Source organism: Cygnus olor, chromosome 2, assembly GCF_009769625.2.
Source record: "Cygnus olor isolate bCygOlo1 chromosome 2, bCygOlo1.pri.v2, whole genome shotgun sequence".
NCBI lineage: Eukaryota > Metazoa > Chordata > Aves > Anseriformes > Anatidae > Cygnus > Cygnus olor.
The window spans coordinates 149,258,573-149,282,294 of NC_049170.1; the positions used below are offsets into that span (position 1 = coordinate 149,258,573).

Here is a 23,722-nt window from a genome sequence, read left to right on the forward strand (position 1 = left end):
AAATACCAATTGGCTGTGCATATTACAGATCTCAAAGAGGAGAGGCAACTCCATCTCCGAGTTTCCTGAAACTACCATACTTTAACACTAGGACTGATATCACAGAAGGAATGCTCATATTTGAATGGACAAATCTTTAAAAAGTAAACTGGAGGCTTATTTTATCCATATTGTAGGTTGTTGTTGTGTGTTTGTTTTTTTTTTTTTCTCTTAAAAACTACAGTAGCTATAGCATTTAAAAACTCACATTAGAAAAATATTGAAGGTCCAATATTTACCCACAGCAGAGCTTCCCTCCTTTATACTTCTATGTCAACGATAAGGGTTATAAGGTATAACAAGAAAACTGAGTTCACACAAAAGAGCTGAAGTCAAAGGTCCTTTTTGGAGTCATTTAATGATACACATTTTCCTATGCATTTTAAGGATAGCATGGAAAAGTGTTCAAATGTTAGACTCCATCAAGATACCAAATCCCAGCAATCTTGTAACCACATACAGACAGGGACGTTTAAGTGTAGGGTGACGAGGTGACACCCATTCAAATACTCTCAACAGAAGCTGGGCATTTTCACTTATATACTTCAAACTGTTGCAACTACCACTTCACACTGGTCTCACCAAATAGCTTAGGAGCACTTGCCTGGTACTTCAAAATCTGTTTTTTAAAATTTCTTACGTTTAAAATGACACCTTGCTGAAGTGAAGCATCTACAGAATGTAACATAAAGCCGCTAAATGCTAGTAATCAGTATTTCTCACAACACACAAAAAAGTTACAAGCTAAAAAAAAAAACATTTTCCAGGCTAACCTGTTCACTTGAAGATGGCAATTTGTGTGGATCCATGGTGAGGCTTTTCAGGTCATCTGATATGGTTTGTAAATGGGTTATTTCTCCCAGCATTGATATTTCTTCTTCCTGAAAAGACAAAAGAAAAGGGCTAATCACAGCCTTGGTTTTAAAAATCAGATCCATAACACAATACATGACCTTTTTCTCTTTCCTGATGACCGTAGGAATGCCCAACAGAGCTGCTTTTTGTTTGTCTGTTAAGCAACCACTACTTATGAAAGAGGCTTGGAAATACTCATTTAGAGTTTTGCGACACTTTTAAGATTGCTGTGAGTTTTGAGGCCCAGAAATCCCCTTCCTCATCAATGACATAAATCTGAGCCTTCTTTTTGTGCAGAAAAAGAGTGCCATTCTTGTGGCACTTGGAATAATTTTAATTCTTCCGTGTATACTCACTAATGTATCTTAAGGATTTTAACTCAAACTTAAGCAGGAGCTAAACTCATACTTTTTTCTACCTTTTGGAGACTTTGAGATAAAGGCACTGTACAGGAATAGATCATTAATACATCCATGATTCACTCTGGCTCAGGCTACATCAACAGCTAATTCAGACAATTCTAGCACCATAAATTACCACAGTAATCCCTTTGCTACCAGGGCAGTTTTGATCAGGTCCTCACTCTGCAATTCACCTCCACCTGTTCAGGCATCACCTTCCTGCTTCTCTAAAAATGGTTTTCTGTTGACACTGATGCTCTTTGTAAACAAGCATTGGGAACGTTTTCCCAGTCCACTGAAGGCCCTTCAGAAATGCCTCACGCTTGCAGAAAGCCACAAGCAATTCATCGCTGGGCTTCAAACACCCTGAGATTAGGAAAATATACTTAAACCTTTTCCATGAACTGAAAAAGCTGTCATGTAGGAGGAAAAGAGCTGCCAGCAAACTGCATGAAAGCAGGCTGCAATCTGTCAGATAATGTCATTATATGCACAGGGGAGGTCTTGAAAAATTTATCAGTTCTAGCGCTGGAGTAGGAGTAAGGAAGGTTTATATTAAAATGTGATGATAAGAAAAAAAAAAGCAGTGGAAAAAAATGTGCATTAGCAATATCTTAAGTCCATATGCAGGAGGAAATCAACCCACTGTTTCCCCATTAGTCCTCTTTGAAGTATCCAGTGCCTTCAGATGCTGAATTACTCTAAATGACTACAAAAAATGCCCAATTCTCACCACTTCCTAGGCAGAGATGCAGGTTGAACTTCGGCTAGTCTCTATGGCTCTAAAAATTCATTCCAAAGATAAAACGAGCTAATCTTTGTAGGGGCTATTGGCCACCTCTACGATCTGTGCACAGCACCGACTTGAAATGGAGAGCTCTTACTATTACAGGCCGCAGCATCGAGATGAAAGTACAGAATCGCCCGCGCTCCTCGATCAGAGCTTTTCTGACAGCTTGCTTCTCGGTTTCTTCAAGCAGCAGGTACTTATCATTGACATCTTGTAAAGCACTATCCAACTGGGGCTGAATGTCACCCCGTCCTGTATGCAGGAAACAAACAAGAGTACGTTTTGTCATAACTGTGGATCTACACAGAGGAATACCTTATTTTCAGTCAGCACTGCTGCCAGATTGTGCTTTTGCAATTCAAGTCTCAACCAGCATTTTCCCTTCATTCAGATTTGCAGGCATTTTTCCCCAGCTGAATTAATCATTTCAGAGCATCTTTTTCCCTTTTGCACACGATAGAAATCCAGATGAATACAAAAGGTTTCAATAAGCCAAAGACAGCATTTCACGTAAGGACTTTCTCGAAGTGTTAGCTGAAAACACCCTTCAGATCATCCCTGAAAAATCAACAGCTTACTAGGGGGGGTATAAATTACCAACCCAAGATATGTCCCTCTTCCTTCCTACTTTTATGCTTAGCAAGGTCCTAATGACAACTCTGCAGAGTCACTAAACAAGTGAATGAATCTTCTATGTGAGAAGATATTAGGGATGTGTTGCTGACCACTGGACCACTGGATTCAAGCACTTTACACAAGCAACTGACAAAACACCTTTCTTCATTCCGAAGTCCAAACCCAAAAACCTATCAACATCTCAAACACGTGTTAATGTCTGGTACCATCTGTATTTGTCTACGGAAGAAAATATCGGATGTTCTGCAATCAAAAAGCTTCACTGTGTTTATTATGGTCAACTCACGACACCAAAACTTTCTGTGACACTGAAGCACCTTACTCTGCACCAACTACTTGCTCTGCATCATGGAAAAAGTCATTCCTCTGGTAACGAAGATCTGCTGCTTAGCCATGGTATTACTGAGCCAATACTGCTGTACTTGTAAAATCTTTTAATGCAGCTTTCACCCCTAAATATTGTAAAGAACCTCTGTTGGGTAACTTTGTCTCAAATCTCCCAGAAACAACACAAGCAAATTAAGTATGCCACGTGCATTTCCATTCTGCTGTTGCTAAATACCAGGAAGATAACATTTAAAAATGGTGGGTGAGTTGCAGCTACCCAAAATCAGTTCTTATGGACAACCACCTTTGTGCACAGAGGATTTAAAACTATGAGCATGAGGAAGAAAAAAAGTCTCTTCATGTGTTCAGTATGGAGTGCAAATGACTCAGGTCAGGGTTACAGAGGAACACCCTTGCCTTATCATCATATGTATTTCTTCAGACTCTAGAGTGAGGTGAAATCGTCAGCTCCCCAACACAAATACACGGCCAGAGGAGCAGGAAAGGGAGCAGGAATGGAAACAATGAGAATCATGCTGGCTTAGAGGCATTAAGGACCGGATACATCCAAATCTCCTCTGTACAGAGTTAGACATAGCCCAGATGGACCTGCAGATACCCATGCACAGAGCTCTGCGATGCACCCTCAAAGAGCCACGTGCGGTGTAACACCGGCACAGCCACTCGGGTACTGGGCTGCCAGCAGGAACACCCGTCTGGTCCTCTAGATCAGACCGACTGGTGCAGTGGGGTCATAAAACCACTCTGGAAGTAAGTCACTAACAATAAAAGGCTCTGAAGCTGCAGTTACCTACTTCCTCTCTCAAAATTAGCGTCCGCCAGAAACAATTCAGAGAAGAACTGAACGTGTTTCCAAAGGTCCTGTGCCTCCTCATCCGTCATCCTTCAGAAACAAGCCGGGCCCTTCTGTTTGAAGACTGTTCTGTACATTTCAGGCCCTTTCTCATATTCTTTTTTTGCAATCAGATGCAGTGATTAAACCGTATACTTCTCTGGAGTTGTCCTTTCATGTTCCTTATGAAACTGAGACTTGCATTACTGCTCAGAACCTTATTTTGAGAGATGCCCGAAAAATGATGACAGGTGAAATAAGCTCACTTTGTTTATACCTAGATACTGGCTCACTAGAGTGGATGGATCAAATGCAAAATGTATTGGTTGCTCACTAACCCGACACACTCATCAGGTCAGCTCTGGAGAAGTGCTGTAAGCATTGAGCTGTTCCACCAGCTGATCATGCACCCAGTGCAGTAAATCCTCCTTAAATGCATTCGCCTGCACTGGTGAGAAGACACTGAGAAAGCAACCGGACTCCACTCATAAAAAGTAGGTTCAATGACAGTGAATTCTCGTGATTTATTTGGACCCCACAGAGCACCACGTCTTGGACCAGACCAACAGAGCACCCAAAACATGGGGCAAAAATAAACCTCATTTATGCCTGCGCAACCCACTGAACTCAGCACAGTTATTAGGATAACGATCAAGCTAATGATCACACTGCGAAGTATTTGGTGTATTTCTTTACGTGAGTCTGGAAGTCAGCAGACGTACCATCTCCTCCCAGCTACTTTTAGGGACCTGTTTTCATGCTAGGGCTCTTAGGCACCTGCGTAGTCAGTGAAAACACACGAGCTGTCTGGGGTATAATTCAGAGCAGGAAACAAGCTTGGGTGAATCATTTGGATGAGGCTCTGAAGTCAGATGTTTACATGGCATGAATATAGTTCTTTCTTCAGGTATCCTTGCAACTCATTTTTTAGGTGCAGGAAAGCTTTATTAACATCCTTTGAAAGCTCCCTAATGCAGACATCAATCTAGCAAGCCTTTTGAAATCAGGCATAACTCTTTCTACTCTCTCAATCATGAGTTGCCTCCCACAGCACTCAGGCAGCTCGGGAATTTGAGGGACGAGATCTCTGCCCGATTGAACCAGTTTTCTTTGCTAAGCAGCTTAGATCATAGCCCCTCAGCAGCCCTGCTACACCTGGAGGACACCAAGGATGTGAGGGCCAGCAGCCCTCTGCTCCTCACCTACCTTGGGTCTCCATTAGTCTGGATCTATCCCAGAAGGGAACACGGACCACTGGAGAGCAATGCAGTTTCTCCCCCTTTGCATTAGGGGAAGGAAGGTCATGACTACGGTATCCCTGACAACCTATGGCACTATTTTTGCCTGTGGATATGAAGCACGCTTTCATATGAACATCAGCAATCCATTATTCTCTCCCGCCCACGTTCTCTGGGCTTTAGGTTACCCATCTGGAACCATTTCCAAACCAATACAATTAGCATAACTACAGAAAACAGCTCCAGAACAGGCTCATCATTCACAGCTGGAAAGGTGCACCTGAAAGAAGGCACCAGCTGGAAACAGGTTTGAACGACCCACCAAAAGCAAACAGCATTAGAAATGGTCAAAAGCGTCAAATGTAGTCACGGGTCTCTGATCTGGAGTCAGCTAGAAATGAGCGTGATGGCAGGACGGCTCTGCAGAGCACACCCAGTTGCACATGGAAGAACGAGCCAACAGCCTGAAAAGGGAGGAGAAATTCAGATCCACCCTCTCGAATTGGAGCTCTGGTGTTGCAGAGGGGACCAGAAATGCAGGACCAGAAGTTGTGGACTGACTCCCATCCTACCAGGAAGGAAAGCACCATGCTCTGATAGCACAGGGACTTGCTGCTTGACACGAGCAATCGACAGCTACTGAACTGCAAGAGCTGAACTGCTTCTCATCGTTATTAACACAAATTCACTACCCCAAGGACAGTCTGAATATGTTACCTTCAGGACAGGTGCTTCACATCACTAACACGATGTGCAAGAGCTGTAAAGGACCAACATGCTCTCAAAGCTCAGTTTTAGTGGTCTGTGAGAACCACTGCTAAAAGCCTCATACAGCTTCTTAAATAAACCCTGTTTGAAAAGAACTTTGGTAAAATATGTTTGGGAGAAGAAAAACAGGCAAATCTAATTTTCAACTCAATTTCATGCCTATATTTTATAGGACAACTTAAACTAGCAAAGCTGTCAGTAGCAGCAAGGGAGAACAGTCATTTTTAAATGCTCTCAGTGCAAATCTGAGTGTTAAAGTTAATGCTGCTATTGATGAAGTAGGCAGTGCAGTGAATATTGATGAAATTATCATTTTCCACATTCTCACTTAAAGACTGCTCCCTCCAACATCTTCCAGGTGTCTGCACAGAACTTGAATACCCAATATGGACACTTTGCAGAGTGACAGAATTTACGCTGTCATAAAACCCTGAGTGCACCTCTGCCAGAACAGGCTCCAAGTCATTCGGTCCCAAATCCTAAGAGCCCACCTGCTTCACCTGCCAGGATGAACAACCCCTGCAAGCCCTGCACGGTAAAGCCCACACGTAAACTCACACGGATCTAGGATTCTGCAACTGTTTACAGAGAGGTGGAAAACCTCACTGCTGCGGCGAGCTCCAGAGCCCTTCAGCAACCAAACCTGAGTCTTTCTGGAGGTTGCTGGAGTTCCCAACGAGCTCCTAATGTCCACAAGTTCTAAGCTGTCCCTTAAAAGCAAAGTTCCCAGTTACCAAAGGAAACTTGCAGGCTGCATTACAAACCAGGAAAAACACAACGTGTGGTTTCAAAGAAGGGTGCAAGCAGCAGGTGCCAGTGCCAGGCTCCAGAAGCCCAGCAGAGGCACCTCGGTTAGGAGTCCTGACCTAATGAATCCAGGCTTCTCCTGAACAGCCACACCGCTACGCCTACAAGTGGAGGTGTGATTTTATCTCCCAAATCCAGAAACCCCACGTTGCATTCGCAAGAGGATCTCAAGGCAACCACTTTACATTTGCAAGGCAACAGCTGAAACAAGGCTCCAGTTCAAACGGATTCGAGACGTGATCAGGCAGCAGGAGAGGAAACAACTGGGATGCTGATTCCGCCCCTTCCCCAGCGTGGATTTTTATGTGATTTCTTATCTATCAGTTAAGAAAGGTGCATGCGATTTTCAGAATAAAAGGGGATTTGGATCACAGGTTTACGAAAAAAAACAACAGTAAGGACTTGAAGCTCTAGACTTTAAAAGTCATATTAACAATAAGATATTCAATTAGTTGAGCATCACCTTGATGACGTGTCTCTTCCATTTAACTTCTCTCACGACTATGGTATGATTTATCAGTCCATGTTAATCCCTTTCTAAAATAAACCAGAGGTTTATCTACAGTACTGATTTTCTTCTTTTACAGTGTTCCAATTAAATGCCAAAAGAAGACACCAATCATAAGAAGGTTTGGTCATTAAGATTAGGCAGTATTTTAGTTTCATTAGAAATTAAAGTCTAGGCAGTTAGTGGAGACCAGACACCATAAAGAGGCCACAGCAAGGGCTACAATAAACCAGCCACCAGGGTTACAGCATGGCACAGACTTACCCAGAGCCTCAGCTGTCAGGCAGGTGCGCATGATGAGAAATTGCAGGACACAAAATTGACACAGAAAGGAAAATAAAAAAAGTCAAACTGGTATTCCAGCACTCCTAGAGTTCAGACATTATCATCAGCTCCAAGACAAGAGAGTGAGTAGTTTCAGCTAGACTATTTTGACCTCCTCCGTTGCTGATAAACAGAAAGGCATTAGCTTTGCTTCTGGATGAGCTGTTGTAAATTAAACTCCCGGTTATTTATCACACAGTCTTATTTTAAGAGATTTAAATCAGTTTAGGATCCTGGTTTAGCTTGCAGATTCTTAGGCGAGAACAGGGTAACTGGTGTTTCAGCAAAAGGGCACAACACGGACAAGTGTCAGATGCTGGTCAAGCCGATGGAGTGGAACAGGGCACAAACCCTCACGCGGGACAGGGAACTCAGCACCTTGCAAAACTCCGGGCGGGTGCTGTACTCGTAACCACAGCGCTTTTTGATGTTCTCTGCAGCAATTACATTAATAGATTGGTCATTAAATGGAAAACTAATTGCTGATGCAATGTGGAAGAACATCAAAAAGATTAACCGTGATATGATTTTAATTAAAAAACTATATATATATATATATATATATATATAAAGTTTTGCAATAAACCTGGCTTGCTGTCAAAAAGAGGGGAACTGTCATGTGGCATTCAAAACTCAAGGAATGAAAATAAACAGTCAAAGAAAGATCTTTGGTCATGGTTCTGCAACATATCCAACATGTCTTCATTGAATTTTTATAAAGTGGAGCTTGCATTATAAGATGGAGGAGAGGAGGGGGAACAAACAGAAAAAACCCTCAGGCACTACAGCCTCATCCACACAGGGTTGTGGTTTTTTTTCCCCACAACAGATAAGGATGATTTGCTGATTAGTTTCTCTCTTTCTGAGCAGTGTCATACTGACCCCACAGGGAGTCCTGGCCATTCTCCTGGTGCTCACTGCAGTCACCGTGCCCCAGTTGATTTGCTGGGAGAAATAAGGACATCTCGTGGTGGAGACAGGGGCTGGCCTGGGGTCCTCCCTCCCCAGACAGAGCACGCTCAAGTGTAGAAGAGTGCAAAGTACTCGAATGGGAAAGTCAGCATTTGCTTTAAGAACCGAGGTGTTCCTCGGTTATAATTATGTTGAAGAGCTTCATGGTTTTTAGTTAAGAGTCACGGGGTTTGTGCAATCATCCTTGAGAACGGGTAGCAGTATTACAGTTTCAAAGACCAGAGTGTTACCCAAAAACTGCTGCAAAGACTGTAAAAACCGCCAACATGTCATCTTTGCTAATGGGGAGGAAGGAGAAGAGAAAGCACTTTTGACCATATTACATTAAGTTAATAATCATCTACTCCCTCAACCTCATTAAAAGTCTGGTAAGAGTACTTTTGAAAACCGGTAAATAACTCAAAAGTACAGGTTGGTGGCTTGGATACTCAACATTGACGGGGCAAGAGGTTAACAGTGTACTGACTGGTAGTGGCACTCTGCCAAAACTGCTACAAATCACTCAGAAACAAAATTCCATTTTTATATGAACACATGCCATATTAACCTTGGTATTTTATTGAGAACGTTTCATGTAACTCCTTTTCACAAATCCTCTTGGATTTAAACATTTTCCTCAAAGCTTGTGGGCCAGTGCCACGTGAAGAACCTGAAAACGAAACCTACCGGAGAAGTTAGGGGCAGAAGTGAAACCTGTCCAGGTAATCATCAGTGTCCGAGGCGAAAGAAACACAGAGGATAAAGCCCACATGCACTCCAGATTTCACACATGCATTCCGTTATATTTTAAGTTAATCATTTGAGTTAGACACCTTTTTATAAGAAAAAAGGAACTAGAAATCGTGCATTTTGTTAACCTCCCAAATTAGTTACATGCAGAGCCACAGCGGCTCTCTCTCCTCTGAACTCAATACAGCCTCCACAGCTTCTAGCAGCCATGTGTCCACTTAGGAGGCCTCGACTCAGCAGAAGCCTAAACGTGGAAGTTATTGGACGTATATACATAATTGTTCTGCTGACTCAGGTTAGCTGGGCTGACTTCTGCTGTCCAATGTTTGTCTGAAAACAAAGAGCAATTTAAGAAACGCCTGCTGTTCCACACGCTGTGTGGACCCCCTTCGTTCAGACAAGAGCTAAGTTTCAACGCTGGGTGGGCGAGATGCCCTGCGGCCTCATCCCCCTGGGAAGCAGGGTGTAAAGGAAAGGATGCAGCCACCAGGACACCCCCAGGCACTGCACGGACCTGGGAGCTGCACCAGGAGGCTGTTTAGACTGCCCGTGCCTTTATTTTTCCTTATAGTCAAAGACAACAAAAAGAATGAAAATCAATCCTGTGAGATCTTTCAAAATGCAAGCCCTTCATTTACACGCAGATTTGTCGTTTTACCAAAACTTCCCCAAAGGACCCCCAAGCCTTTTTGTTTTGTTTGGGAAGCTTGGTGTTTCCCCCCTCACTGCAAGCTCTGGAAACACCTTTATTGCAATTAACACACCGACTCTGCAAACATGATTCCTAATAAATGATCTTAAACACCAGGCCTGAACTTCCCAGTTGGTCGCATGGAACCAGAACATGCACAAGGCAGACAGCAGGCAAACCCAAAGGCGTTCAGCCCCCCAGAGCCAAGGTGGGGTGCCCAACCCGCAGGACAAGCCACGTCCTCTCTCCCAAACCTCCTCGAGCCGCAGGCGAGGAGCACGGAGCTACTACATGCAGCGGTCAGCTATGAGAGGGAGGCTCCGCAGCCTGGTGCGGCAGGGAGAGGACGCTGCTGCCAGGATGCGAATGGGAAAAGTCTGGGGTTATATTTCAGTTCCTAGATCTGAAGCTGCCCAGAGCAGAAGAGAACCGCTTTCCCATCCAGTCACAGCAGAGAAAGCTGGAAGGACACTTTCAGTAGCATGCACGGTGTTTAAGCAGATTCAGAATTTGGCAAACTTCTCACTTGCCCACGGATGATCATGAGGTTAATTCAAAAATACTCTTACGAGTGCGAGGAAGGGAATTAATTTGTTATTTTTGAGTTCCCATAGGTGAGTCAGTAACTTTACAAAAAAAATGAAAGGGACAGGTCCTGCCTGGGGAAGGCCAGAACAAAAAAAAGCGAGTCTGAGCTGCAGGGAAGCAGTTGCAGTTGTGTCCTCAGCCTGAGAGCTTTCCTGCCCATAGCTGAAACCTCAATTGTGACCTAGAATGAATTCACTTCCACAGCTTTATCATTCTATAAATAAACCCCTTCTGGATTATGTTTTTGCCTGGGTGTCAATAGGAACAACAGACTCCACAACGCAGCACGCTGAACAGATCTGCCAAGGGGGGACACACACGGAGGTCTGCAGACCAACACCTGACACCGCACTCAGACCAATACCGCATTCCTTCAAGGCACGGACCAAAAAGGCAAAGAGGGGAAAAGGTACTTAATTATTATTTTTTTTTTAAATTTAGCTGCTGTAGATTAGCCTGTCAGGAGGCTGGGAGAACTTCTTCCTCCTGCCCAGCTGTGTCAGGCACCCATGGGGCTGGCAGGTTTGGGTGTTTGTTCTCACATCCACACGAACCTTTACACCTCACTGCTTCTCTCCTCCCAGGGGCCGTGAGAACAGGCATGTACAACCCTCAGCTCCCCAGGACTACTGCTGCTCCTCCTTGTTCTTGCAGAGGCCACTTGGGAGCCTTCGTTGCTTCCATCTTCTCCGTACGCTTCCCTCTGCGACCAGCTCTAACCCTGCCTCAGTTTGTGCTCCGGACCCAAACACCACACGTGGGACAGTGACTCCAAGGGATACAGCACAGAAATACAGCAGGCTCACTGAGAACGCCAAAAGCGTCTCACAGCATAGTGAAATTAAGCAAGAGAATGACATTAAAAAAAAAAAGATACTTCAATCATAGCAGAGCTGCTATAAAAGTGATAGCAAAATGAGGGCTGTTTCACTCCCTGCTCAAAAATGTTTAATCCTGAAGGAGGACAAGGCACTTGTGAGCTGACCTCCTCTTCCCTAGACATGGCACACATTTCGGGAGGAAGACAGGAACCCAGAAAACACTGTTTCCTCCTCCAAGAGTGCAGACAGACTTACTCTACTCAGAAATAGGCTAAAAAGGGGATCGAGCTATGTTCTGGTCCTTACTGGGTTGTACTGGTTCGTCCATACTGGTCTGAACTGATCCTTACTGGTCTGTACTGGTACATACTGATCTGAACTGGTCCTTACTGTCTCTCACAAAGACAGGTTCAAAAACTGGTTCCTTCTTCCCAGATCACGGGCTTACTTTCCTCAGGGCTCACCTGCCATGTGTTGAAGGGTTGCTCATACCACACAGGGGCAACAAGTGATAAAACCAGAAAGGGGTGAAGAAAGGAAAAGAAACAGAGGGAATACTGCAGACTTTTTAAAGCCGTTGGTCTGAAGTCAGACAATTCACCACACAAAACGAGAAACAAGTTTACACATCACCCCAAAATACAATCTTATCACAAAAAATCGTGTCCCCCTAAAGATGACCATTCTGATTTAAAACATTAAGCTTCTCCATGAACACATGGAGACACAGAGAGCCTACTGAGGTATGCTCTTGCTTCCTGGCTTCCATCTCTCCCCTCCCTCCCTCATCCCTCTAACAAGCCAACTAAAATTCAAGGGTAGTTTGCCAGCCATGTGGCCCTCTGCTAGCATAATTATTGACTCACCTATTAGGAAGGACAGTTAGAGACAGCTCATCTATTCTGGAAAATCCATGAATAGACCTAAACTCACAAAATTTAAAAAGCTCAAGAAGCTCCCCGCCCCAGCATTTGCTTTGCTCGTCTCTGGGCTCACAGTTTTCAGGCGGGAGGGTAAGCACGAGTTGCAACCTGCAGGCTGAGAGCTCTTCAAAGCACACTTCCCACCCAGCTGGGAAGAGCCCGGTGCCAGGAAAGGGAACAAGAAAGTCTGCTTCTGCACAAGCTCCGTATCATTTCTACGAAGCCTGGTGGGGTTTGCACTTTGCTAAGTAAAACCCCCAGCGATGGCAACGCTGCAGGTACCAATGTGATGCGTGTTTCCACTGACATGGTGATGAAGCTCCCATGACAAGATGGTGGTGGGAGAGCGGTGGGAGCATGAGATTCAGCTGCTAAGAAAGACAGATGGCCTTTGTGGAGAACTCCCTTTCTTTTCTTACTCATCGTTTAGTTTTCTGTGGCTGCCAAGTGCCCTCCCCCTGACAACAGCCCATACCACCTTCTCACGCTCTGAGGAATAATGTAAGGTTTGGGAGATTATAGGCAGCTAGGAAAAAAAAAAAAAAAAGGTGGTGGAAAGGGAGAACAGTGAGAAACGTTAATAGTTCCAGAACATTCACATAATGGCTTTTTTAATATTATTCCAAAGATTCCCAAAGATTTTGCAGGTATCTGCACAAGTCGTGTTACAATGTCAGTGCTCTTAACAGGAGTAAGTTAGCAGCAAACGCTCTATTTTAAAACCTGATTGACTTTGTACAAACACTTTAAAGGCTTTTGTATAAGAACATTAGACAGCAGCTCCAGAATATGATTTAAATGACACGTAGTAATTGTACCCTGGTGTTCAAGTATATACCAGGAATACATTACAGGGGACCAAATTATTACAACAGAAAATCCTACTGCTATTCAGTCTTTGTCAATGAGCACACCAGAGAAGGCTTTAAAAGTACAAGGATGGAGCAAGTTACCTTTCTTTGCTTTCTTCTGTAGCTTCAGAGTGTCAGACGATTTCTTTTTTATCTCTTGGCGGGCTTTTTTGTATTCTAAAAAAACACACAGTCTCTGTATCAACACACTTGATGTTAAAACAGATGCTTTTCACAGAAAAAGGCTATGTTTAAAGATATTAGACTACAAACTTTAAGGGGATAGCTACCATTAATCAAAGCAGCTCAGAACTCACATTTTGTAGTGCCTATACGTGTAGCTTAATATAACATTTTAGGGTGTGAGCACATTCACATAGCAAATCTTTCCCAAATAAACAAAGCCTTTACAGAAATAACAACTGAGAACACAGTACAAAATTAGAGTGCTTTTCATTTCAGACACTCCACCACTCTCAGGAATGGAAAACAGAGATGACAGGTTTCTCAAAACATCTGTGTTCAAAAACAAGTATCCAGAAATGGCAAGGCAGAGAATATCCCATGATCTCTACCCAGCATGAAAGCCAGGCAGAGGGAGAGGGTGCTAAAACTTTGCATGAGGAAGGGTCACATTGCCAGCTCCTTCTCATGAAGTGGAGCACACTGCAGCTGTCCCCATTTTCAGCTGAGCTGCAAACCCCGGGAGAATCAGAATCCCAGAACAAAATATTCCACCTCTGGTCCAGGTACACCAAAGGTAAAGGTAGCAGATAGGAAAACTGATACTTAAAAAAAAAAAGAGATAAAAGGTACGTATGCATGTACATATACACATACACTTTAATAAAGGAGGCCAATGCTACTACTCTTCTATAGATGGAAAAACAAAAGCAGGCACAGGAACTGTAAAGGGGCCAACTGCATCACCAACACTCAGGTCTACCCCCTAAACCCTACATATCTTTTATTTATCCTAAATATCACTTTGGTGACTCACCCCTGCCTGCAGGATCCTAGGTGATTCTTCCCTTCTACTCACTAACTCCTTAATGCTCTCTGGAGCAGAAGCTCGAAATTTCTTTAAGAGCTACTGATTTAGCTGCTTCTATTTGACCACAGCAGCAGGGGTGCAAGAAGCAAATCCTTCAGAGACCACGCATGCTCCTTTTCCCACCAGTTCTCCCCTTCCCATAATAAATCATGGTGATGCTGCTTCTTTAAGGTGTAGCAAAACCCTTCCATTTTTAAGCCTGCTGTTTTCAGCACCTGTGCTAGAAGGAAGTCAACCCCTGGAAAAAGTTTTGCAAAGCCAAAGGCATCTGCCAACATGCTCCTGCTGTGCGAGGTTCCACAGCCTCCTGCTTGTTCCCCCAGGTAAAATTCTGGTGCGATCACCTCTGTGCACCTCACGTCCGACATCACAGCTTTCCCATTCCCCAGGTGCACATTTCTGGATAGCAGCAGAGAAAAAGTCACGGTGCCGAATGTTTTACAGGGCTACGAATTCTCTGGAGGACGCTATGCCTGAGACATTACATGATCTTATAGTTAGCTTTCAATGACACCCTGGGGCTTTGCAGATGGGCTCTGTCAATGTGGCGTCCCCAGTCCTCAGCACTACTGGAGAATGCACAGGTAGAGTGGGCTAACAGAGTTAAAGCTAGGGACTGCTTTCCAATCTAAGAAAACAACCCATCCTTTGCGGTCCTGCAAGCTACAGCTTCAAAGTGTATATGCAAGGGTTAAAATTTGTTAGGCACTTTGGGAGGGAGTGTTTTAGAAGAGAAAAGTTGCTATACATATTCAAGCACATCATTCAGATTCCCAGAACAAACATAAAAAGAGGAAGAAAAACTAGTATTACAATCTTACTGCTATTAAAGAACTCTTCCTCTGTAACTACCTTTTGCATGGTCTTTATCCAGTTGATTGGCCACTTTCTTCCACTCTTCCATCTGTTCTTGAAGTGGGTTTATCAGACAGTCAATTAAAGCACTAATTTTGTTGAAAAAACACAAAGAGCAATCAAATCCTGCAGATGCCCCTATTCTTATATAGAGAGCCAAGGTCAATACTGGAGTATTTTTACTTTTTGCTGTGACAGCTACCAGTGTCACAGTGTAAATACCAGAACATAAAAACGTTTAAGCTGGAGAAAGCAAAAGAAAGGACTGGATCAAAATAAAAATAATCCACACACAAGAAAACCAGAATTACTGTGCAGAAGATCAGGACAGTGAGGAACAGTGCGCAAACCAGAGGAATGACCTGAAACAGGGCCAATGTAAAGAGTTAGATCCTACTCATCTGTCACACAAAAAGCAGTCCAAACGGATACCCCAGAGACCGAAAAGTTCCATGCAGCCACAAAGATTGTAAAATTAAATAGCACACGGATACGCACAAGAAGACGGAGCAGCTGTACAAGGAAACAACATCCTGCCCACCAGTGCGCCTCGCCTCTCGCCAGTGGAGCCGGTGAGACAGCACTGGGAATGCTCCCCTAGTTAATCGCACTGGGATCAAATTATTTAAGCAGCTAACTCTCGGGTAACTGGAGACAGAAGTTCTCTCTTCAGTCAATTTCATAAAAACCTTTATTTTAAAAGGGAAGAAGCCATCACAAGTCACCAGGGAAATGGTGAAGCATCAGTTTTGGTTCACCCCAGGTCAAATATATCTTTCAGTCTTTGGTTAAAAAAGGCACACGTGCAAACTGCTACTTACTACAGAAGTAGGTTGTTTATGTATAGCCCAGCTTACACGTGGGTTAATCCTCTCCCATTACCTCTACAGTCTAACTGTAGCTGCAAAAAGGGGACGATGGAATTTGCCTCTTCCATATTTGTTTGCTGAAAGTTTGGCAGCGAGACCTCTCGGGTAAGCTGAGGAAGCAGCACAACATTTGCTGCTGCTTTAAAACTTAGTGACAAAGCTTGAAGTCCTGAAACAAAGACAGGTCAGTCACATCACTAGCCGGCTGCTCAGCACCCAGAGAAAGTGGGAATTGGCAGCATTTAAAGTGACTTGAGGTGACAAGCCCAATTCCCAGAACATGCAGTGACATCCTGCCTTTCCCAGCTTTCACAACACCTAGTCCGCTGGGGGAGAAAATACATGCTGTTCTCAACGACGGGGTCAGAGATGAGCTGGAAAGCCCATGCTGGAGAACAGCTTTACGCCTTCCCCACTAAAAAGGATAGCGAAGGAAAGTGAAATCTCGAGCTCTGGGCCAGGTACAGAGCCACTCACCTTGAGAACTGCCGGAGTTTGGACTCTATACTCCTGTGTCTCATGCACATCCTGGTCAGAGCAGACCCAATTTCTCTGGTGCCACCTGAAAAACAAAACACGAGAAAGGTGAGACCCCAATGAGATGCAGGCATGCCAGCCAGAAAGCACATGCTGAGTCTATCAGCGCAACCGAAAAACAGATTTGTGATAACCATAAAATCACCTGGGCTCAGACCTCACGGGTATTTACCACCTTGGGAAGAGATTAATTCTTGTTCATCCAGAGCCCAGAACTGAACAATTAAGCACGACTAAAGTAGTTCTTCCGAGAAGCCTTTCATACCATCAGGCCCTGCTCCTTGGCAGAACGGTTAAATGCAAAGGGCTTGAGATGTCAAAGGACAAGGGGAAGCAAAGCTGGCAACAAAGTGGGCACCTGCAGCAAGTGGGCTGTCAGCAATATTCCACATTTTGGAAAACAAACCTAGGCGATTTGATCCAATTTTCTCATATCTAGATCCTTTATACCCAATGCCTCAAAACAATATGTAACCAACCCTACATATTCCCTCTTCTAACATGGATGCATATCACCAGTGTATCGCACGCACCTGCAATCCCAGATCACACACGTTTTTCATTAAACTGCCAGAAGATGGCACTATTTGCCCTGTGCCCTCACTCATCTCAGTTTCTGACAACCGCATGACAGCAAGAATTATTTTTATCGAGTCTTCCTCCTCAATAATTTTCCCCTTTAAAAGCTCACATCCCTCCATTTCCCTCAGCACTGCCAACTTTGATCAGCATATTAAATTTCAGTGTTATTTTGGTTTGGTTAGCATTAGTTTTGATAATTGCTTAGTTCCCATTTGCAAACCAAATCTATTACTCTCAGGGTACAAACATCAACATTTGTACAAAGTTTTTCCAAATTGTAATATTCTCTGGAACAGTTAAGGTATCATCATCTACTCTGAAGGCTCATTTGATTACTAAAATAACCCTAGGCTGTAACATACAGGAAAATATCTTTCTTAAGGTTTTGCCTTTTTTTTTTTTTTTTTTTTGCTAAACTTGGTACTGCACAAGTAAAAAATATTTTTTCTAGTGGAGAAACTCGATAACTTTAATCATTTTATTTATTTTTTTAAGCGTGAAAACAGAAGTCACCGTCTTCCTGCATTCCTACAGAATTAAATCTTGTGGCCCCAAAATGGCTCTGGAACAAAGACACTGACTGGAACAAATTGTGGCTATTTGGCATTTTCCATTGTCCTAAAAGATAAACAGAAAATCTTTTGTCACTTGCCCTATTACTCGTATTTTCATAAGGAGCTTTTGAAATCTTATTTGGGAACACGGAAGAGCTGCAGGCTCGCTGCGTACGGGAGGCCGAGGAAAGCATCAGGACCCAGCCTGGCTCCACACCCGTCTCTTCCAGTGATGCTGCACTTGAAAGCACAAGCTGCCATGGACTCTGGTAACCCAAAAAGCAGCACAGAAGATGGGGAGAGGAAAAATTGAGAGAAAGCAACAGGAGGAACAGGCTAATGTCCCCAGTGAAAAGCATATCTCTGTCCTGAAAGACAGGCTTTCTTCTGGAGACACTGGGAAATAAAAGTGACTTGGAGGCTAACTAGGCAGAACGACAGCAGAGATGGAGCAGAATGAACCAGAAACTTCCAGAGCCATCGGTAGAGCAATGGTCAATCAAGTTCAAGCAAAAGTCATGTTGAAAAACTTGCTGAAACCCTTCAATTTTAAAGAGTGACAATGGTTATTTAACACGGCTTTCCTACGCACAACGTATGAAACAAGGAAGAGTCATTTTAGAACAATAAATAGGAAATAAGGCACCATGTGTTTTAGGCACTAGGAAACAAGGGTCAGTAACTATTAATATGAAGCTGCAAAGTAACAGAATTTTAACTGAACCACCAGCAACCAATGTATAAATATATCCACTCAACAAGTAGTACAGATGGATGGGCAAGGTCAGCAATCCAGCTCTGCAGAATTAGGTCTCTATATTTGCTTGTTAACGAAACAACAGAACAACTAGAGCCTGGAAGAAAAAGGTTATTCAAGGGAAAAAAGTCCTCTGATTGGGAAGAGGGGGGTTATTGGTTCTTCCCAGCTTTTAAAACTTCATATTATCCCTAAGTGTTTACAAGAGCATGGAAATTTAAGATGGCAATTTTATTCCATGAATAAAAACGACGCTAACAAAATGAAGGAAAATGGTAAGAACAGTTTTGAAAAGCTTCAATGTCCCAATGTTTTGGAAACAAGGTGGTGCGGAAAATGGATTTAGGAACTGGCATGGGAGAGGGAAGGAGCTGTGCCGTTGGGAAGTTTGGGAGGGCAGGGCCGGCACCCAGCTGGGTCACTGAGCACCCAGAAGTGGGCACGGGGAGTGGGATGGGGGTGGCAAGGCTCTGTTTTAACACCACCTGCTTTCAACATCCCGTGAGGAGGCTTAGAGGGAATCAGCCAGCACTGAAGAGGATAAGCGAGGTGATCTGAACTCACAAGGCACCAGCTCTCACCAAGCATTTGCTGCCGGGGGTGCTGCTCAGCGTGCCGTGCACAGCATAAATCCCTCCTGAACAGCACCTATGTTATGAGCTCAATTTGCCCCAAAGCAGCCCTGGGGAACACGATTGCTAGAAATGGCTATGAAAACAAAGGATTGCTGTTCCTCTGCAAAAATCACTATTGGTTACAATCAAGTGTGCTAACAAATGAACAAAAAACACGGGCAGAGAGGGACAGAACAAGGGGGAATGGTTTTTAACTCAAAGAGGGTAGATTTAGATTAGGTATATGGAAGAAATTCTTCACTCAGAGAGTGGTGAGGCCCTGGCACAGGTTACCCAGAGAAGCTGTGGGTGCCCCATCCCCGGAGATGTTCAAGGCCAGGCTGGATGGGGCTTTGGGCAGCCTGGTCTGGTGGGAGGTGTCTCTGCCCATGGCAGGGGGGTTGGAACCAGACGGGCTTTAAGGTCCCTTCCAACCTAAATAATTCTGTGATTCTGTGAAAAAAAGAAACCGTGTTTGGCCATCCTGGAAACGAGATTTCTGCAGTCCCGCAAAGTTTCAGAATAAGGCTCGCAGAGAAGGCACATCCCCTGTAGAGGCTTCCCAGCCACCCTCTGTGCTCCTCCTGCTATGGGACCATTTAATTTTCACGCAGGCTCTCGCCACAACAATTGCGATGCTGTTCGACGCAGACAGTAGCGAGCTTTGTTTTTATTCCTTGGGGCCGTCTCATTCGCAGCCTGCTGCCATCTCACACGGCGACAGGCAGCTAATGGGCACGCCGTGAAGCCAGCCGCGGCGGGGGCAGGCGCCCTGAAAGCTGCAGCACCAGGGAGTGGGGCTGCATCGAGCCGCTGTGTGCTTCCAATTCCCATTTGAAAGCTAATGTTCAATGTTCCCGGAGTCTATTTAAGTGTAGGAGATAGAAACCTCGGCAAGGGGCTTTTCAATGTATGCGCTCTTTGGATCCGCAGAGGCAGGAACCATGTCCAGGTGTCCCTGTGCACCTCCACAGTTGTGACAGCCCAGAGCCTTCGGATCACCTCTGGCAGGGTTTCCGAATGCTCAAACAGCAGCAGCAGCCTTTCAAAGTCTCACCTCCTCAGATATAACTAAACATTGCGTTCTGGGGGGCTTCAAGCAGTCCCTTGTTAAAAATCAGCCCCTAGACTGACGGAAGTGCAGTACAGGCCCACCTCCCTCGCCTGAAACACACCGCTCCACTTCAACGTACTGAAGCACACCAACAGCACCGCAGTTAAACAGAGCTTTACCTCACCGTTCCCTACCCTGTTATCTGCAAAGAATTAAAATGCTTCCTGAGAAGGCAAAAAATGGGAACTGCAGGCCTCTCGCCACACCATGATATATGAGTGCCGGGCCCATTTCTGAAGCGTTCAGCTGCCCGTGCGGGATCATGTGCAGTGCACAGGGTTTATCTCAATCCCGTTTTCGGAGGGCTAGGATCAGCTGGCTACATAATTGGCAGAAGGAAACCATTTTGTACCACTGCAGCAGTTTGAAAATGTCCAAACATAATGAGGGAGGGTAGTTTGGACTTGCTGCTTTTACTCAGTTCCAGCCAGCCAGCCCTGGTGAGCGCGAGTAACATATGCTTTCTATAAATTATCACTCGGCATTTACAGTAGTGGTTAACTTGCAGAATGAAAGGGTTGCCAACCCGCACACTCTACAAACAGAGACTGACCTTACAAGCAGCATTAATGTGTGCACAAGTCCTTGTATTGGATGTGCAGCTTGGCATTCAAGTACAAGATAAAAGAGTTCTCAAAATCCAGTACGATGTTTATTGCCAGAGCTGTAAGAAACCTGCCCCAGCCTCCAAACTCCTTTATGGCTTATCTTAGAAAATGGGTCCAGCAGTGACCAATTGCCCACTTACTCAAGGATAGAGCCATGAAATAGGCAGCAAGCCAAGCAGAGATAACTCGTGCTATCAACACAGACCTAGTGGCCAACAGAGCACCTGGAACAGCACTGCATCAGGAGTGGGCTAAAAGTACAGCCTGTCTCCACGCTGCTTACAGGCAGGTCCCTGGCAAAAATTCATGACGTTTTCCAGTAGTTACAATTTCCTGAAGATAAACACAGAGGCCAGATTAGCAGACTTTTCATCAAATCAGAAGTATGCTGGGTGGGTGACCTGGGCTCTATTCACTGCCCTGCAGCTATTCATGTTAAATTACTGTGCTTTGGGCTCTCTGTTTATAAAATGAGGCTATGAATTATCTGCTTCTCTGACATCTACAATAACTCATCCATTAAGGCAAACAATGCTTGGGAACGGTGTAAAGTAATACTTTGAAACTGGAGACTAGAGCCGTATTCATCAGGTTTCCCACTCAGAGAAAGTGGCTTAACAAAACGCTCCTGCCAAATTTGATCAGAAAGTGGGTGATAACATCAGACGTTTCTCATAAGTAAAAGGCAGCTCTGCAAGGCAAACATGCTTTTGCTCTCACTTTCCCTGTTTTTCCTACTCCTGCCTAAGCCTGTGAGAGACCAAAAACCGTCTTCATGTAAGATAATTAAACGAAAGCCTGTGGACCATGGCACTACAATGAGGCCACTATAATGGCATAAATGATTTTCTTTGACGCGTGCTTGTCATTCAACGTTGCAGAGAGACAACAGGGAGAGACTGTAGCGAAGAGACTCAATTGTTTTATTAGAATCATTATGTTTGTACTTAATAATGATCATAGACCAAGGAAATGACTATTTGATGAAATGTGCAGCTGTACGACTGCACAGCCTCTGTGTACGCCAAACAACTCCCTACAATCGACCTCTTATCTTCCTCCTCTTGCTTCACTGTTGAGCAACCCCAGCAGGCTCACAAGATGACTGCCTTTCAGGAAGCGCCTTTAAGGCTCCAACTTATTAACCAGCTCATCTTTATCTTCTAGGGCACAGTCCAAATGTGCCAGCCATTCCCCTCTTTTCCAAAAAGGAGAGAATGATGAAAAACGTGTGTAATACTTTTGCCATTTCAAAGTTATCGGAAGAGGCTTCCATTAAGATTAAAGCAGGAGCTGAACAGAGGCGAGATTATTAAATACACCTCCGAACACAGAGGCTATGACAGGAAGACTAACAGTAGGACATTCAAGCTAATGGTCATTACTCAACCCTTATACAAACTCACGCTGTTAGAAGAGCAAGCAGTTTCCATCACTGATTACAGAGGGCATGGACCTTGATCTTGCACAACTGTTTATGCAGATGCCTCGATGAAACCCAAGGATGATGGGATCGGTGCCAGGGTGTCACAGCAGACAGGGAAAAAAAGGAGGGCTTTTGCCTAAAAGTGATCAGCACACGGGTTGTAAGCAGCATCACCGGGACAGAAACCTACAATGGGAGCTACGGTAGCACTTCATGTTTCAGTGAGTCAGTGGCTTCCAGGTAAGGCTTTTAAGTTGGAAAAACAGACCAAGAACTGCAGACAACAGAGTGATGCTGTTCAGCATCTGCCATGCCGGAAAAGAAAACAGGACACCTTTATTCCTACAACTAAAAGCCTTTCTGAGCAGCACTTGGCAAAGTCTTGAAGGTTGCTGCTCAAAACCAGCTTAAAAAAAAATCATTTCCTGAAGTATTTCAAAAAAAAGCTTCAATTCAGACATATTTCAGAGAAGACTGGATCTACAAATGTAGAGTCAAGGTCAAAGTCACCTCGTTTTTTTTTTTTAGGAGTAACTGAATTTAATAAAAGTGAAAAGCTGTGGCAGACCATTGTCATGTACCGCAGCTCTGTCATTGTCACTGCAAGGAAAAGACTGCTTGCAGTGTTTTGCAGGCTTCTGTAGAGTGCTCTTTTGGGTATGCCACTTGGAAAACCTATTTATAGAAGCCTGATATGAACTTGTCACGTTAGCTAGAAGTCCACGTAGACCAGATGATCCTGAGAAGAAAATCTATGAGGTAGTTTTTCTCTTTTGAAGAAGACACTAGCATTTGTTCACGGATGAGACTAGCAGGATCTGAAATTGCATTTGCATTGATTTTAACGGAGGAAGAAGCAGCTTGAGGCAGCACAGGAGGCAAAAGGAATATCCCTAGCACACAGCCTGCCCTGGCAACCACCAGTTTTAGGAAGTCCTGAGAACAGCCCCTGACCACGTTCCAGTCAGTACACCAAAGGATGTGCACAAAAGCTCTTATGACTTCTTCTGGTTTAGCTCATTCCTCTGCTCAGCAGCATTTCTGCCTGCCCCAGCTGTTCTCCTAGCAGGGCACAAAGGGCAAAGCCCAGCCCCATGGGAGTGAACGCGAGGGCTGCCATTACACAAGCAGGGTCAGCACTGCACCCGTGCACACAGAGTTCACTGCACAGGCTCTTCTCAGCCCGTCAGGCACATTAAATATGGTCACAGACCAGCCCTGCTATCATCTTTGGACAATTTGGGTTCAGTCAGCCTTCAAGGCACGCAGAGAAGCTCACGTGTTGCCCTCCACTTTTAAAAAGGGCTTATCACACATGCAAGAGGCTGGAAATGCTTTGGGAAGCTTTACATCAAGTTATTGCAGGATGTAGTGATTTGAATTTGGAGAAATTAGTGAGTCTGTCACCAACTCACCAATTTCCAAGACACAAGACGCATCACTGAACTGTGACATCGTATTGGAGAGCAGGAACGGTCCATGCAGAAGGGCTTCTCTGTTACTAAATCTGGAGATTTCTTTCAGGAAATCCCTCTCTCCTTGCAGGTGCTCGTTGCTAGTTTTTCTGAATGCAAAGTTCCACCGCAAGGTTTTAACGCCACAAAAATACAGCATCATTAGAAACAGATTTG

At 44.3% G+C, this 23,722-nt stretch overlaps 1 protein-coding gene across 23 annotated transcripts in view; it reads right to left on the reverse strand.

Annotated features, from left to right (window-relative positions):
* MTSS1 (MTSS I-BAR domain containing 1) overlaps positions 1–23,722 on the reverse strand; it is a 125,255-nt gene that overhangs the window by 18,548 nt on the left and 82,985 nt on the right. For 14 of the 23 annotated variants that reach the window (XM_040547098.1, XM_040547083.1, XM_040547099.1 and 11 more), the window contains exons 4-8: positions 16,377–16,461; positions 15,028–15,119; positions 13,224–13,298; positions 2,180–2,337; positions 813–920 (exon numbers count right to left, since the gene is read on the reverse strand). In XM_040547098.1, coding sequence (XP_040403032.1) covers positions 813–920; positions 2,180–2,337; positions 13,224–13,298; positions 15,028–15,119; positions 16,377–16,461 — 518 coding nt within the window. Of the gene's footprint in view, positions 1–812; positions 921–2,179; positions 2,338–7,486; positions 7,499–13,223; positions 13,299–15,027; positions 15,120–16,376; positions 16,462–23,722 lie in introns of all 23 variants that reach the window. The other 9 variants (XM_040547080.1, XM_040547089.1, XM_040547084.1 and 6 more) reach the window with 1 other exon arrangement.